The 16,504-nt window shown below is 44.3% G+C and overlaps 1 protein-coding gene across 2 annotated transcripts; it reads left to right on the top strand.

Annotated features, from left to right (window-relative positions):
• Window positions 1–2,488: 2,488 nt before the first annotated feature.
• Window positions 2,489–16,349, top strand: rereb (arginine-glutamic acid dipeptide (RE) repeats b). 2 transcript variants are annotated; one of them, XM_054785418.1, is made up of 17 exons: window positions 2,489–2,642; window positions 3,472–3,520; window positions 4,150–4,274; window positions 6,981–7,080; window positions 7,181–7,279; window positions 7,400–7,480; window positions 7,560–7,713; window positions 7,790–7,876; window positions 7,960–8,153; window positions 8,255–8,401; window positions 10,149–10,259; window positions 10,356–11,440; window positions 11,842–12,040; window positions 12,932–13,628; window positions 13,694–13,834; window positions 15,182–15,356; window positions 15,447–16,349. In XM_054785418.1, exons 1-17 carry the CDS (start codon window positions 2,560–2,562, stop codon window positions 15,478–15,480), a joined length of 3,561 nt encoding a protein of 1,186 aa, XP_054641393.1. In that variant the 5' UTR covers window positions 2,489–2,559; the 3' UTR covers window positions 15,481–16,349. The 2 variants fall into 2 exon arrangements, with proteins under 2 accessions (XP_054641393.1, XP_054641392.1); XM_054785417.1 differs by having other exon boundaries at window positions 10,149–10,283.
• The last annotated feature ends 155 nt before the right edge of the window (window positions 16,350–16,504 follow it).

Raw genomic sequence — 16,504 nt, 5'->3', positions numbered from 1 at the left:
ATGAGTATTTGATTAACATTATCATTATATGATTATTGCCAGCGATAATGATTTGCTTGCATTGTTATTTTTCTACAGTGTCAAATAAAGATGCACGATATCTTTTTTTTTTTTTTTTTACTTTTTTTTTTCTTTCTGTTTCTCAAGACCGATATGGAACCGATAACTTTTTTTATATATACTTTTTTAAAATTTTGATTTAACTGTAGCTTGCGCACACCTGGAGGTAAGAAGGACTGGAGCAATTTAGGATTTGACTAACTGTACCTGTTGATTTGTCCTAATCAAATATCATGACATCACTACTATCAGGACAACCAGAGTATAGAGCGGAGGGAGCCACCTGCTGTGGCCCAACAAGGTGCACTGTATTCAGACACACGCTCCAAACAGCTGGTGTGCCACTACAGAGGTCAGGAGAACTGGAGTATAAAGCGGGCGTGGCCCAGCAAGGTGCCCTGTATTCTGGCACACGCTCCGAGCTGCCGGTGTGACGCCACGGAGGTCTCTGGCAAACCTTTTGCACTTTTCAAATGCCACGACGCTGGTGTTTTAGGTGGCTGATAGGGTTTTTTTGTGTGCTTTTTCCCCTCACTGCGGAACATCTGGTACAACTAACTCACAAAATGTCTTCCTTTTAAAGTGAATGATTGTTTACAAGTGAGCTCCGGGGAAGTTACAACAGACCGTTAACGTCACAGGCAGGAGAAAAAAAGGAGCGCTTGATTTTCCCACTCGCACAGTACGGGTAGTCTCGCCTCACTGGAGCCCAACCATCCATTGTCCATGCTGCTTAATTATCATTAGAGTCGCGGGGTATGCTGGCGCCTATCCCAGCTGACATTGGGCAAGAGGCAGGGTAGACCCTGGACTGGTTGACAGCCAATCACAGGCCTCTTTGGAGCGGGTTTTTTTTTAAATTATCAGTTATGTGACCTATTTTTTAAAATCAGATTTATCAGTATGACGTCAATTCCCTGATATGGGCCCGATAATTATAGGTCCGATAATTATCTTGCACCCCTAGTGTCATATTTAAACCAAATACTCCCACTCAGGACAACAAATTACAGCTTCCCAAAAACTGCAGTAAAAATATTTAAAGAAGTCACTCTTTTAAAAGACTTCAGTCTGAAATATGTACAGTATTTGAGACTGTTTATTCATTGTTTTGGGGGGCCTTTAAAGATTTAAACCCTTTAAAGATTTACATAATTCTACAGTTAAGAATACGCTATACAAACACACATATATATATATTTTTTTACATATACACTGTTCCAAACACACTTACACACTGAGATACACACTTATCAGTAGCAAGGCACCCTTGCAGAAAACAGTAAAAGATGCAAATTATTTGTTGCATGCTTCGAATGGGAAAAACGTAGTGTCATCTGGTGGACAAATGGCACTTGCAGTGGTTTTTAAAGGGACATTTTTTGTGTGAAAATCCTCTAGCTGCATTTAATACAGCTAATAAAAAAATAATAGTAATGTCCCCTGAGCCTCATTTTGGACACCCCTGCCTTAAGTGTCACTTGTTATGTACTGTGCTTTCATTATTAACAGGAAACATCACTAGGATTGCAAGATATGGGATCTTAGCCCCAGGCGGTGTGTCTAGGAAAATATCGCGGAAATTTCTCATGGCGCCAACACAGAGTTCATCAATGAATTGATTCTTTGAAGAGCATTAATCAGAACTTGTTATCTGGCTCTTTTTTCCTTCCCTGAAAGACTCCCTGCCTTTTTTTCTGCTAAATGTTCATCTTCTTTTTATTCAAAAGTACCAAATTAGGTCTACAAACACATAGCCAACTACGATATTGTATTTTCCTCCTCTCATAAATATTACATTAACGTTCAATACAATTTGATATGGGAAAAAATATGCTAATGAAGTCCGCGTCTTCAAATAAAAAATACTCTGCCCGCTTCAGGAGCTTTACCTTTGCTTAACAGAGAATTATTTGTTTATTGTTTATTTTGAAGCTTACTTTGCACGGAACAGGAGGTTACTGCGTACAGGTATGCTGTAGATGTAACTAGACAAGACAGTGTTCTATATGGGTCCTAATGGCCACCTTTGTTGTAATTTTAATTAAATAAAAATTTGTATTATCTGTTCCCAGCATCCCACCTTCTGGTTTGTGTTAAGTGCATGGCTGAACTAATTTCTTACATGAAGAAAAATCAAATACAATAATAAATAGGAGAGTTTACAAACTTTTTACAAGGGCTCAAGCCACTCTGAAATAGATCTAGTGACGTCTATGGTTAAGACTGATGCGATACAGTATATATTACGTGCATGCATTATATAATAATTATATTCATGCATCGTAAAACACTTCACTACTTGTCAGTATAAGGCGATGCGAGGATGTATGCTGTTAGGACTGAGTTTGTGTATACTTGACAAGTTTGAAGGCTGCACTGTGGCTGCTGAGGTCATTGCACTGGAGAGAGTAAAAAAAACACTCCCTCCGCTACAGCGCCTCCATTTTGAATAGCCATGTAATATGGGATTGGCATAGTTAGTGTGTGCGTGTGTGTATGTGTCGCCCGCTGAGCTACGTAGTGTCAACAAGCCACAGCCGAACATCCCTCGACATGGACGACCTGTTCAGCCCTCGGAGGTAATCGCTTCGTTGTTTTTCGCCCCTTTTTGCGTGCAATTGATGGCCATGTTGTGTCGGCGAGGCGCCACTGTGCACGGAGCGTGTCAGTGGTCACGAAGTTGTGGCTAACAAGCTAGCCAAATAGCGAGCTAATGTCACCGATCTTGTTAGCAGGCTAGCTAGGTAGCACGATTGTTTTCATGTTTTAACGAGGCACAAATGACGGCAACAGCGCGCATATATATGAAAAAATATACATAGTGTGGCGTTTTGGTTTGCAGACATGTTTAACGACTAAAACGCCATTTGTAGTCGGAGTGTATTTACATATTGGTGGGTCGCCACAACCGCACGCACATCTGACATGTCAAGTGCATGCGAACGTGGATGAGCACCATCGATTACGCATAGGAGTATTTTTGAGTTCTGTCAGACTGTTTCAAAGCACGCACTGATCCTGTAATGGGGACTGCAATAATTAAAGCCGTGTGATTGATTGACAGGCCTTCGCGTCCGCTGGCGTCGTATTTCACTGGCTTAATGTCAGGAAACATGGCGGGCCGCAGGCTTTGATTGGATGACACTTTGACGGGTGGGCGGAGCGGGGTGTTAATGAGATCACTGAGGAGATGAAGCAGAGATAATCAGCTGAGTTGCCTCGTGCAAGCGAGCGTGCGTGCGCGCGCGCGTGTGTGTGTGTGTGCGCGCGCGCGTGTTTAATCGCCTGGTAATTCACAGCCCATCAAGGTTGCCTTGATTTCTACTTGTTCTTAACCACTCTGACACTGATCATTTATCACTGCAAAGCAAATTGAATTATTGTCATACGTTTTTACATTTATTGTAGGAGCTTGAACAGCACTCAAGGCGAGATAAGAGTGGGGCCAAGTCACCAGGTACACACCCTGCTATTGTTGATGAACACAAAATTAAATTCTACATGCACTAACTGCTTCTTTTTTACTATACAGTGCCTCACAAAAGTGAGACTCCTCATTTCAGCAAGCATTCACAATTTCACTGAATTAATACTATAGAAAGTATACGTGAATATACTTTAGAGTAGTCTGTGTGCAGCTTGTACAGCAGTATGGATTTACTATGCACTGAAAATGAGTCAACACATTGTCGACACAGTCAGCCATGATTATATATCTTGGAGGCGTGTTTGGGCTCCTTATGTTGCCCTCCATGCAGCCCAGTTTCCTAAGGGACTAGACCATGTTCTGCTTGGAACCACACCTCCCCAGAGCCGGCACAAGTTTCATTTGTGTAGTATTTTCCCTTGAAAAGGTATACTGTAATAAATATGGTTGCTGACATGTGAGGGGTGTACTCACTTTTGTGACATACAGTAGAGTAAATATTTTATTATATATACTTAGTCTTTTATAACTGTTAGTTGCGATATTAACAACAACCCTCACTATTTTTGGATTGTATTTGCTTCTAATGTTGAAAAAATCAGTCTGTGCATGCCTCAGGTTTGACAAGATATTTCAAATGGTTCTGTGTTCTGTGCAAGGCAAAGCTTCCCGAGCTGCAGCCTCGCCCCGTGCCCGCTTCCCACACTCAGACGGACAGCGAGGAGCTGATGTGGACGCCTGGTGTCAATGACTGCGACCTTCTCATGTACCTGAGAGCGGCCAGGTCAGTGTCGCTGACACTCGTATTGATTGATTCGCAACTTTGCCAGTCTTAAGTGAGTGCCTTGGCTTGTGTGTTCATAAAAAAATTTACAAGTCATTGATTTATTTTTAGTCATGGCAGGGTTGGAGACTGTATTGATTTTTTTTCTTTTTTGGCTTTGGGCACTACATCCGACCCTGCACGTGTCCCATTACAATACTAATAGTCTATAACAGTGGTCACCAGCCTTCTTGAGCCCATGATCTCTGGTTTCGGCCGTGAACCTGCGAAAGATCTACCCCCCGCCCCCCCAGGGTATATATGCCTAGAAAAAGAAAAAAAAATGAATAAATAAATAAATATATATATATATATTTATATTATGTAGAAAGGTTTTTAAAGTGAATTAAAATGTGACAGATATTCAGATATTTAAAGCTTTGTTTTTAAATATAAAGCTTTGTGTTATTGTTTTTTGGCGTCAACATTTCAGCTTTATCTCATTGTGCCTTTTGCTCTATTTAATTTTGTTTCTGCAGTGATGCAATCATAAATGAGCCATGGTCCACAGATGGCCTCTGCTCCGCACTTTGGGCACCCCAACTTTTGTGGATCTTCGTCGGTGTTGGGCTTGTGGCGTCGGCTCTATTAGCAAACTACAACTCTTTTTGGCTTGTTGGCTCAGTGCCGTGGGCGAGCGATGGTGGTTGAGGGGAGAGCGGCTGCGTCACAGCAGTCAGTCCTGATGAGCCGTTTTTTTTGGAGGTGCACATCTATGGAGTTATATTTGCCTTAATTTTGAGGTAGCAAAGGCAGATTTTGAACCACATTAATGTGCAATAATTACTGTTGTGTGAGCAGGCACATTGTTGCACTCTGTCATTCTCTCTGTCCCTGTTGCTCAACCTCTGCACCCTTGTGAACGATGCGGGGCGAGGGGAGCCGGTGTGTGGCTGGGCTCCTAGCTGCAGCTTCGGGTTGCGTCCCTGGAGGGCGGTGAGGCGTACGGGCGTGTTCACTGGCCAAAATGTGTGCCTGTTGGTCACTCCCTGGGAGGGGAGGGCTCTGATGTAATAATATTTTTTTTTTCTAATATTCTCGCGATTGAGTGGCAAGGTCCCAAAGATCGACTGGTGGATCGCGATCGACGGGTTGATGACCCCTAGTCTATAACATGGTGTCCAAGCCCAGCATGGTTCAAAGGGCCTAGGAGGTTTTCTGCGAAGCGAGTTTAGTGGGTTAGCGAGCTGTGTTGAGTTGAAATTTGGACATGCGTGTTTAGCGGAGGTAGCTCTCTTTTAAAGCAGCTGTATCGCCATGGTAACTTGGGCTAAACTCATAACCTGGCCAGGACCAGGTTATGTCCAGGTTTTCATCTTAAAATGGGCTATGAAAGTGCCACTGTTTCACTGTTGAACTAATTCAGAGATGGTGTCACCATTTATTGAGAACCTACGAGGTTCCCGAGGGGACATGGAGGAAAAAAATAAGGGAAAAAAAGAGCATTCCTTGATGATATTATCCATCTATAAGCAAGATAGATTTTAAGATGAGGGAATATGTTAGATATGCTCACATGAGCATAAATAAAATAAAATAAATAAATAAAATAATAAAATGCAATATGAAATACTAATAATTAGGCCAACATTAGCAGAAGTAAACGTCACCGCATCCCTTGCGTGAGTGCTCACGTCAACACTGCTACCTAGTGGTCACAATGACACATAAGAAGACATACTTCAAAGATTCAAATAAGTAAGTTATTATATATTTTTATTATATTGTGCCCCCTTTTATGTGAACGTGCACTTAGCACAAAGTTGAAAACCAGACTTTACAAAGTAAGTTGATAACCACCGTCTCAGGACCAATTAAGTCTGATTGCAGATGTTAGGTTTTGTCAAGTTGCATCTTGAGCACAAAGCCTGGTTTGGTGGAGCCACTTTTATACCCCCCTAGTATGAGTGCACCCATGGTTAATCAATTGGTTGCACCTCATGGCAAGAGTACATGTGTTTTTGAAAGGCCGTAATTACTATTAAATAATTCTGGGTACTCCGCCTTCATCCACCCACACGCTCGCAGTAAGTTCTCCACAAAGCCATAGCCAAAAGTCTTGCCCTCTTTCTTCTTAATCTTAATCATCTGGTTTAGAAAATGTTGACTCCCGTTGCACAAAATCCTTGAAATTTCTACAACCACACCAAGGAGAGCACAAATTGAGGCCATGTTTACTTACATAGCAACTTCTGTAAAGACACGTCAAAGCGTGTGACGTCGTGCATACTTCCTGGACGCTTTGCGTTCACATTGTCAAGTCGCATTTTTTTGGTTAATGTGAACAACACATGAAAGATCGGATTTTAACAAAAAATTCGAACTGGGCAGTGTGAACATTTGCCTATAACTGTTCTGTGATTGATCGGTGACCTCTCACTGGAATAGGCTCCAGCTCACCCGTGAGCTCAACTGTATTTTGAAAGGGGCCAACTTATGTTTGGGCTAGTCTTGGGCAAAATAAATAATGAGAATGACTTCATATAAGACTAGAAATAGTCCATAAAGTCAGAGACATCGCAGTCAAACAGCAGAATAGAAGTGATGTCACAACCAAACCGGCCATGGCGTGTAAGCGCAGGCCAGCAGGGAATCACACCCAAGTCCAGCACGTTACGAACGGCCTAGTGTGATTACGCCCTGAGTCTATTGTATTTGTTGTTCTAGGAGCATGGCAGCCTTTGCGGGGATGTGCGATGGAGGATCCACAGAGGATGGATGTTTGGCAGCGTCTCGGGATGACACCACCCTGAATGCTCTCAACATGGTAGAGAGCTCATCTTGTGTTCATTGTCATCATCAGCTTGTACCCAAATAAGAATTTCAGCTGCACTGCAAATTCAGTAATTATTTTTTTCCCCTCCCAGTTGCATGCGAGTCATTACGATGCCGCAAAAGCTCTGCAGCGTCTGGTAAAGAAGCCTCTGCCCAAGCTTATTGAGAAGTGCTGGTCTGAGGATGATGTGGTAGGTTAATTACTGTCACTCATGTTTGAATGTTGGTGGAGCAATGCTGCTAATGCTGTACCTTGTAAAACAGCAAACTGCATTGGAGAATTGACTTCAGATGATATAATTTTTTTCCAGAAACGCTTCATCAAAGGCCTCAGACAGTATGGAAAGAATTTTTTCCGGATTCGGAAAGACTTCCTGCCAGGCAAAAAGACCGTAAGTGAGCGCTTTTACATCGTGAAAACACCATAAAAACCAAAAAACTGTAGTTCAAAAGCAGCATCTGTACCAACAGGGAGAGCTGATCACCTTCTATTACCACTGGAAAAAAACTCCAGAGGCCGCAGGAACACGAGCTTACCGACAGCAGCGCAGGCAGCCGTCGTCTCGCAAGGCGAAGACCCGCTCTGCCGCAGCTCCCGTGAGCGCCCCGTCTCGAAATTACTCAGGTGAGCTTGTGTGTGCCGCCATCTCTCATTCAAAGCTTGTGGACTTGGGCTCATAAGTCTTCATTTTCTTCTGCAGTTGATGCAAGTTCAGCCAGCGAAGAGGAGCTCGACAGCGAAGATAGCGAGCAGGAAGTAAAGAGCTGCAGCCACTGCGGTACAACACGTGCGTATGACTTGTATTTGGGAGCAGTGTGGTGGTTGTTAATTACATTTACAACCTCCTAAGGCTGTTTTGGCCATAAACAGGTTCTAAGGATTGGCACCAAGGAGGAAGATATAACCCATTGCTATGCACACCCTGCCGCACGTACGAAAACAAGCACGGCTGTCTGCCGGCAGCACCCAAGTCCTCAGGAGCGTCCTTCATGTTTAAGCCTGTCAAGGAGGAAGAGGAGGGGAACAGTAAACACGGCATGAGGACGCGGCGAAGCAGAGCACCTGTGAGCATGCCACTCAAACCTCTGTCACTATTAGTCAACATTTACATGTTAGTGTTTTAACAGTAAAACCCTGAGAGAAACGCTTTGTCTTGCACATACAGCAGTTGTCATCCTTAAGAAGCGGCCACAGGAGGCTCACGGGCTCCCCCACCAGAGAGGATCAGCAGGCCAGCAGCCAAAATTCACAGAGTGGAACGAGAAGTTCCACCGCAGACAGTAAGAATGACTCCACCAAGAAGACTAACAAGGTAAACACCAACATAGCTAATGCACGTGTGTGTGTGTTACATAGGGGGTGGCTTGCAATATTAAAGAAGGAAGAGGGTGGGATATAATGCTTGCGGGACAGTCGAAAAGAATTTCAACCCCCCTTTGCACTACCAAACCAAGGCAGACAACACCTACCAGTCACACATTTGAACACACTGATTTAGACAAATGACATTTTGAATGGGTTTTCAACAGAACATTTTTTTGTCGCGAGTAGGCCTGTTACGATAAGAAATTATTGCTGACATGATATTCATGTCAAACATTATGTTGAGAGGATCTTTTCATTAATGTAATGATAATATATGGCATAATAATGCGAGTACACCGTATCAAAAGCAATAAAGTTGAATTTCCCAAGACTATTTAGCATTGTAATTGGAATGTGAAGAGCTTTTAAATAAACTAAATTAAACAAATGACAATTAAACAAAATTAAAATCAAATGGACTCTGTCTTTTAGCAAAAATTGCACTTAAATAAAAATCACAATCATTACCAAAAACAGTAAAAAATTTAACTGAAAAAATACTTCAATAAAAAACACAACAATAAAAACAATAAATAAAATGGAATAGCAAGTCTCTGTAAACAAAATAGCACTTCAATGCAATTTAATTGTTCTTCAATTTATTGTTAGTTAGCACACTTCAGAGTAAGAGTAAGACACTTAACCTTCTGCGGAAACATGATGTAAAACAATAGTTCCCCAAAGTGTATTGATTAGAAAAAGCAGAGAAAACGAAACCTAACGCGTATCATGGACACTACGCCATATTTCTGATTTTGAATCAGTGTCACTTTTGTTATTGTCTGAATATTTACCAAAAAAATGATAAATAACCCGCAAATACTCTGAAGTTCACATAGTGTGTCAATGCAGATGTCAGCTCATTTGCATATACACTTCCTTGCTTCACTTTTAGCAACATTGTGTGTGGAATACGCTGTTTATGTTTAATGAGGTGTAACGTTTTGTTGAAGTACATGTTTTGGAAGCAGTTTGGTGCACATTGAGGTGTTATACTTCCGGAATCACGGCAGCTAAAATGCACGTTCCACCATTTTATTATTGTCTTTGTCACAAACGTTTTCATGTTGCAAAATGACATCAGATGGTGTTTTATACACAACAGGCACCAAGAAAGTTTTCGATGGTGCCGCACACGACACACACAGCCAGCAAGTGCACACTTGCTAGCGCCCCGCTTCTCCCCACTGGGACAAAGAGACTGAATGACTGACAGGAGGGTTCACTCACTCCATTCATTCCGCTATAGAACCAACACACCCAGGTATTGAGACCGATGCACAGAATGAACCCTCTTGTCATCCAGCCTATTTGGTAGAGAGGAGGAAAACAAACACGCACGCACATGTCAACATATCAAGGCAGGCAAATGATCCCTTTTAGTTTTTACAATCATGTCAATCAAGTCAATTGATTATCTTGACAGGCAGAGTCGTGAGGAACAATGTTTTTTTTGTGTAACGTTGCCATTTTAGGCTGATTTAGGGAAAACAGACCAAAATGACCATTGTAAAATGTTTTAAACTGAATAGCCTCTGGTAAATGTCACATATATTAATTCAACAGACAAAATGGCTTGAACATCTCTTCAGGGTTATCGCAAAATAATAGACGTGTATCTTCTTCTTTCTGATTCTTCCAAACGTTCAACTTCTGACATTGATAGATGACTCAATATTCCGCTTTCTCTCCAGAAAGTGAAAGAGGAGGCAGCCACACCAAAGACGATGAAAAGGGTTAGGGAGAGTCCTCCTCAGGAGCCTGACGAGCCTGAAAAAGTCAAACCTAAAAGGCCAAAGACGCAGGTGAGAAATGGGCGGCAAAAGCAGGTGTGTTATCTTGAACTAGTAGGTGCAAGAGCTGTGTCGCGATGTCACTCATCAATTTTGCGCTGCCCCCAGGATCCGCAGGACTCTCGCTCGGAGTTGGAGGCCGAGGTAGAGGAGGAGAGCTCCTCAGAAAGCCGCAGCGCTCAGGACGACGGCAGCAGTGACACCAAAGACATTGATCAGGACAACCGCAGCTCCTCCCCCAGCATTCCCAGCCCTCAGCAGGGCAACGAGAGCGACTCTGACTCGTCTGCTCAACCGAGCGCTGTCCCGACGGAGCCTGCTGTCCAGCCGGCTGCCCAGGCTGACCTAGCGCCCCCGCAGGTGCCTCCTTCTCAAGGTGCAGCTGTTATTCCACCGCAATGCACCCCCTCTGCTGGTCCTGCTCCTAGCCCATCCCCTCCATCTCCAGACACCACTGAGGCACCCCCCGGGGAGTCCACTGCCAATTTAGGCCCAGGCAGCCGCCCAGCACCCAGCCCTCATTCTCTCTCCGCTGCACCACCTCTTCCGCCAGCAGTGGACTCTCCTCTTTCTTCTGCCTTTCAGGTGCCACCTGCTCTCAACTCCTCGCAGCCGCCACCCACCCAGCGACCTCCACCCTTCTTTAGGGAGTCGCAGCCCCAAATCAAGCCCCCTCCCACCACCCCGATTCCACCCTCCCACAAGCAGACACCACACCAGTCTGCTCCACCCTTCCCCCAGATGCCCTCCAACCTTCCCCCTCCACCTGCTCTCAAGCCCCTCAACTCTCTGCCCAACCAGCATCTTCCAGGCGCACCCCCTCCTCCTCTCCAGCTCATGCCACAGCCTCTGCCTGTGCAGCCGCTTTCCGGCCAGCTTCCGGTCATTTCTCAGGTGCAGGCTCACCCTGGAAAGAGTACAAGCACCCCTCATTCATGCGGCACGCCCTTGCACCCCCTCGCCTCTGCCACTTCGTCCTCTGTCGGCCCTGTCCCGAGTCTGCAGCCTTCCACCTTCCCGCCTGTTCCACTCAGACCGTCGCCGAGCGCCACAGTGGGAGCGTCACAAGTTCAGATCAAAGAGGAGCCGCTGGATGAGATCGAGGAAGCTGAGAGCCCACAGTCTCCACCTCGTAGTCCTTCACCTGAACCTACTGTCATCAACATGGCGAGCCACGCCAGCCAGTCGGCACGGTGCGTCTCCAGTTTGTCTCATACAGCACAAACAATGTAGATGAACCAAGGATAAACATGATTGTTTGCTTATTTTGAATGCAAAGTATATTTGTGAAACACTTGCAGTAAGCTCTTGACTAGATTGTGCAAACACGAAAGCGCCATGTGCAGCTTGCATATACAGTATCCTCTCAATACAACATCAAATACACCTGCACAATCTAATGAGCTCCAACAGAAGAATACAATAGAAGAATGTATGCACACTCATCTATTTTGAGCCATTAATGGTATGGGATCAGTAGAATGCAATGACAGATACTGTTGATGTACCTAATAATAAAGTGTCACATGAATTGTACATCAAAAGTGCCAAAGCAGCAACGGCAAATTAAATGCACTCCTCCCGTTCATTTCAGGTTCATCAAGCATCTGGATCGCGGCTATAACTCCTGCGCTCGGACCGACCTTTTCTTCACGCCTCTCTCCTCCTCCAAGCTGGCCAAGAAAAGGGAGGAGGCCATAGAGAAGTCCCGGAGAGAGGCAGAACTTAGCGTTCGGCAGGAACGTGAAAGGGAGAAGGAGCGCGAGCGAGAGAGGGAGGCAGACAGAAACGCAGTAAGTGAGAGTCTTTTGTAAAGGTCACTGATCATAGTATTTTTCAACTGTTTTAGCTCAGAGGTGTCTCTGACAGAGTGAGACGCTATTGTGCACTTAATCCACTTTTCACACATACACTGTAACGCTACACTTGTCCAACGTAATAGATGCCATATATCACATACAACAACATTAAGGAGTGGGACAGGAGGACGCAAACATTAGCACACTAGCATAGCTATGTAGATTTGTAGATTTATTTATTTAAGCAATCTGAAGACAGTGCATATTCATCAACATTTTCATGTAAATATGGAAGATTATAGTCAGTGGCTAATTTCCATCTTCAGTCCCTGAGGGCCGGTTGATGTTAAGTACAACAACAATAACGTGACATAAAAGAAGAGAAAAAAGAATGGGGGGGGGGAAAGGAAAACACTAATCACACAGATAAACAATAGGCATAATATTGTGTGCACTTGACAAAACCATGACATTGGGAAGACAAAGTGCTTGAGTGCTAAAGTGTGAGCTACAGTGCAAACATTACAGTTGTATTTTGACAGCAACATTTAACACACTATGTTAGCCTATTCACTGAACAAAAACAACAGCTTCCACATTTATAGCTGACTGACTGACTCCAGACTTTATTTTAAGATGTGTAGCGAAGCCTTTAAAACACGTGCAAAGCTGTCCTCCATGAGGTGGTGGGTGTACACACGGGGCAGGATCATCAAGCCAGGAGCGGGTCATAGGTGGTATCATGTCCATGGGGAAGGCGTTTTTTCCTTCATGATGTCATGAAAAGCTTTAAGACGGATTTTTCATCTTAAAAAATAATAACGAACTTTTAAAAGCTGTCACACAAGCAATGAGGGCGTTATCTTACAAACTCTTTATTTACAGAGAGCATCCAGTTCCTCCCATGACAGCCGCATGAGTGAGGTTCAGATGGCCGCTCATGGACGCCCCGTGTTTGAGCAGCCGCCCACCACCGTCGCCGCCGTGCCCCCCTACATCGGCCCTGATACTCCTGCTCTACGCACGCTGAGTGAATACGCCCGACCGCATGTCATGTCGCCCACCAACCGCAACCACCCGTTCTATGTGTCTCTGAGTCCCGGGGACCCCTTGCTGGCCTACCACATGCCCGGCCTGTACAGCGCCGAGCCCAGCTTGAGAGAGCGCGAGCTGAGGAACCTCCGTGAGAGGGAGCTCCGCGAGAGGATGAAGCCTGGCTTTGAGGTCAAGCCTCCTGACCTGGAAAGCTTACACCCATCAGCCAACCCCATGGAGCACTTCGCCAGGCACGGGGCTCTGGCTCTGCCCCACATACCTGGACCTCCTCATCACTTTGCGCCCTTTCATCCCGGCCTCAACCATCTGGAGCGAGAGAGGATGGTGCTGGCCGGGACTCAGCTGCGTCCAGAGCTGAGCTACGCAGAGCGTCTGACCGCGGAGAGGCTCCACGCCGAGAGGATGGCCTCCGTGGCCCCCGACCCCGCCGCCAGGCTCCAAATGCTCAATGTGACACCGCATCACCACCAACACTCGCATATCCACTCTCACCTCCACCTCCACCAACAAGACCCCCTCGGTCAAGGTGAGGTTATTTATTATTGATAAGTCATTCATCAGGTGGCCTACATCTCATGTTTCTTCGCACAGGTTCAAGTCCTCATCCTCTGGTGGACCCGTTGGCACCTGGACCACGTCTGGCCCGTTTCCCTTTTCCTGGAGGCCCCATCCCAAACTCTTTGCTCACTGATCTTCCACATGACCATGAGATGCTGCGTCACCCTTTGTTTGGTACGTTACAGGAATTTTAGGGCGTACTCACACTAGGCCATTCATACCGTGCTGCACTTGGCCCTCACCTGGCCCCCGCTGGCCTGTGCTCACACTAAGCATTTATTGTTACGGCACATTCGCTTGTGCCACTACTGTTTTACTGCAGTTTCACTGACTTTGTGGATTATTTCCAGTCTTATTTCAAGTCATTCTGATTATTTCTATTGTGCGAGGTGGCAGCTGTCATTAACTTGCGAGGAAAGCGACCATATTTATTAAAAGACACACGGACCAATAAAGTCGCAGGATAGCGAACGTGGTGTGGGTTTTGACTTTTGGATTATTTTGAGCCTTGTTGTTTAATTCTATTGTAAAATGTTTTGTATCATTAAAAATAGCTCTGATAACCGATAATATAAAAAAATGCTCCTGCCTGTGACGTGAATAGCCTGTCGCAACTTGCCCTGAGCTCACTTGTAAACAAACATTAACTGTTTCAGAGACATTTCATGTAGTAGTTGGACCAAATGCTCCATGATGACGGGAAAATAACCCACACAACAAAACCTGATCAGCCACCTGAAGCACCACATCGCTACCACACCTGGGGCATGTTGTGCCGCGGTGTTTGAAAAGTGCAAAAGGTTTGCCAGAGATCTCTGTGGCGTCACTCTGGCTGCTCAGCGTGTGCACCTTGCCTGGACACGCCAGATGGCTCCTCACTCCTCAAGTAATGTCATGATATTTGATTAGGACAAATCAACAGGTACAGTTGGTCAAATCCTAATTTGTTTGAGTCCTTCTTACCTCCAGGTGCGTACAAACTACAGTTAAATCTAAATTTTTTAAATTAGATGTAAAAAAAAGTTAACGGTGGTCGGTATGATATTGGTCTTGCAAAGCAAGAAAGTTATCGGTATCTGTTGGGGGAAAAAAATATATAACGTGCATCTCTATTTTAAATAGGCAGAGGGACAATAAAAAAACAATCTGCCCCATGGCCGCACTTTGGATGCACCTGCATTACAGTCACTTGGCACAGTGACTTGGCTATATTGCGCATGTGCATGCCATTGTTCCGTGCCTTGGCCCACCTCTTCCCATCGTGCCAAAGGAGGGTACCAAACTGATCAGAGCACGATTGGCCGAAAGACTGAGCGAAAGAGCTTAAACTGAATTGTTTTCAAGTCCATTCCTCAGCTGATGTTTCTGATATGTCATTTTTTAGACTGCAATGTCAACAGCGACTCTGCTGCAGTGCACTCGGCTTTGCCTCAATTGCTTTCATTTCGCACATTTTTTCAATCAATTCATCAATCATTATGTCCATCCTTACCTTAGAACGCTTATTTGTGCTCTTCATAGGTGCTGCGTACCCTCGGGAGCTGCAGGGTCCGATTCCTCAGATGTCAGCCGCACACCAGCTCCAGGCCATGCATGCTCAGTCTGCAGAGCTGCAGAGGATGGCCATGGAGCAGCAGTGGCTGCATGGGCATCACCTGCATGGAGGCCCACTGCCCAGCCAGGAAGATTATTACAGGTGAGGTGTTTCACTGTGTTAAAGCCAGTGAATGCAGTAAATAATGTTTTGTTTTTGTTTTTTTTTTTATTTACATCCGTCCTCCAACAGCCGTCTGAAGAAAGAAGGCGACAAGCCATCGTGAGCTCCATGCGGTGCACCTGTACTTGTCACCGAGTAAAGTCCTGTACGTCTTTGTTTTGATATATTTTACAACATATATGTGTATCGATATGTGCATTCCTCCTCCAGCACTTAACAGGACTGCTAAAGTCTGGCCAAGATGTTCACTTTCTACTTTTATGAGCCATCTCACGCATTCATGTGAGATTTCAAAGTGATGGACTTCCACCAACTTGCTGTTTAACAGTTTCATATTATGCAGCCACGCAACTTTGCTACAACGCAGCTCTGGTAATCCGGAAGCAGACTTTGGCAAGACCTTAAATATATACGATTGTGTATAAATGATTTCCTTGTACAGAATGACATTTAAACCGCTGTTTGAATGAGTGTTAACGAACTAGCATGACTCGAACTAGAGTAGCAAGTGGCATCACGTCATGTTTAGTCTTTTAAAAGCTAATAGAGGTTGGTTTTACTCTTTAATTCTGCTAAATATTTGTCTAAATCCGAAAATTTTATATATCAAGATATCTTTTCACAGTACGACCTAAGCTTTATTCACTCCTACCTTTTGAGCCTGTAAATATTAAATGTTGACCATATTCTATATGAATGAGTACTCTTAGCAGTAGATGTGACCCTTGGTTAATGCAGGAAACCTTAAGTTGTAACACTATATTATAATAATAATTATTCATTGGAACATGATCGGTCCCCACAGGAAAAGTTTGTCATTTGATACAAATAAGAGAATTGGAGGCAAACTGAATCTTTTGATTGATTTTGTGGAAAAAAGAAACTGCCTTGAAATTTAGTATTTATGTGACCTAATATAAAAATGTATCCATTGCATATTTATTTCAATAAATATTCCGCAGTGACACCTTTCTCCCTTTGTTATTTTGTGTGGAAACAAGCAGAGGTGAGTGTCAACTTTGGCCTGAAAGCGCCCCTATGGAGCAAAATGTGCTGTTGAATTTAAGGTAAATGTAACCTTAAATGCTCATTGAGCCTTTTCATTTGTTGTTTATATGCATTTAGAA

Source organism: Dunckerocampus dactyliophorus, chromosome 8 (genome assembly GCF_027744805.1).
Source record: "Dunckerocampus dactyliophorus isolate RoL2022-P2 chromosome 8, RoL_Ddac_1.1, whole genome shotgun sequence".
Lineage (NCBI taxonomy): Eukaryota > Metazoa > Chordata > Actinopteri > Syngnathiformes > Syngnathidae > Dunckerocampus > Dunckerocampus dactyliophorus.
Note: the sequence above shows the minus strand (reverse complement) of the source record. Positions and strands in the feature narration are given on the sequence as shown.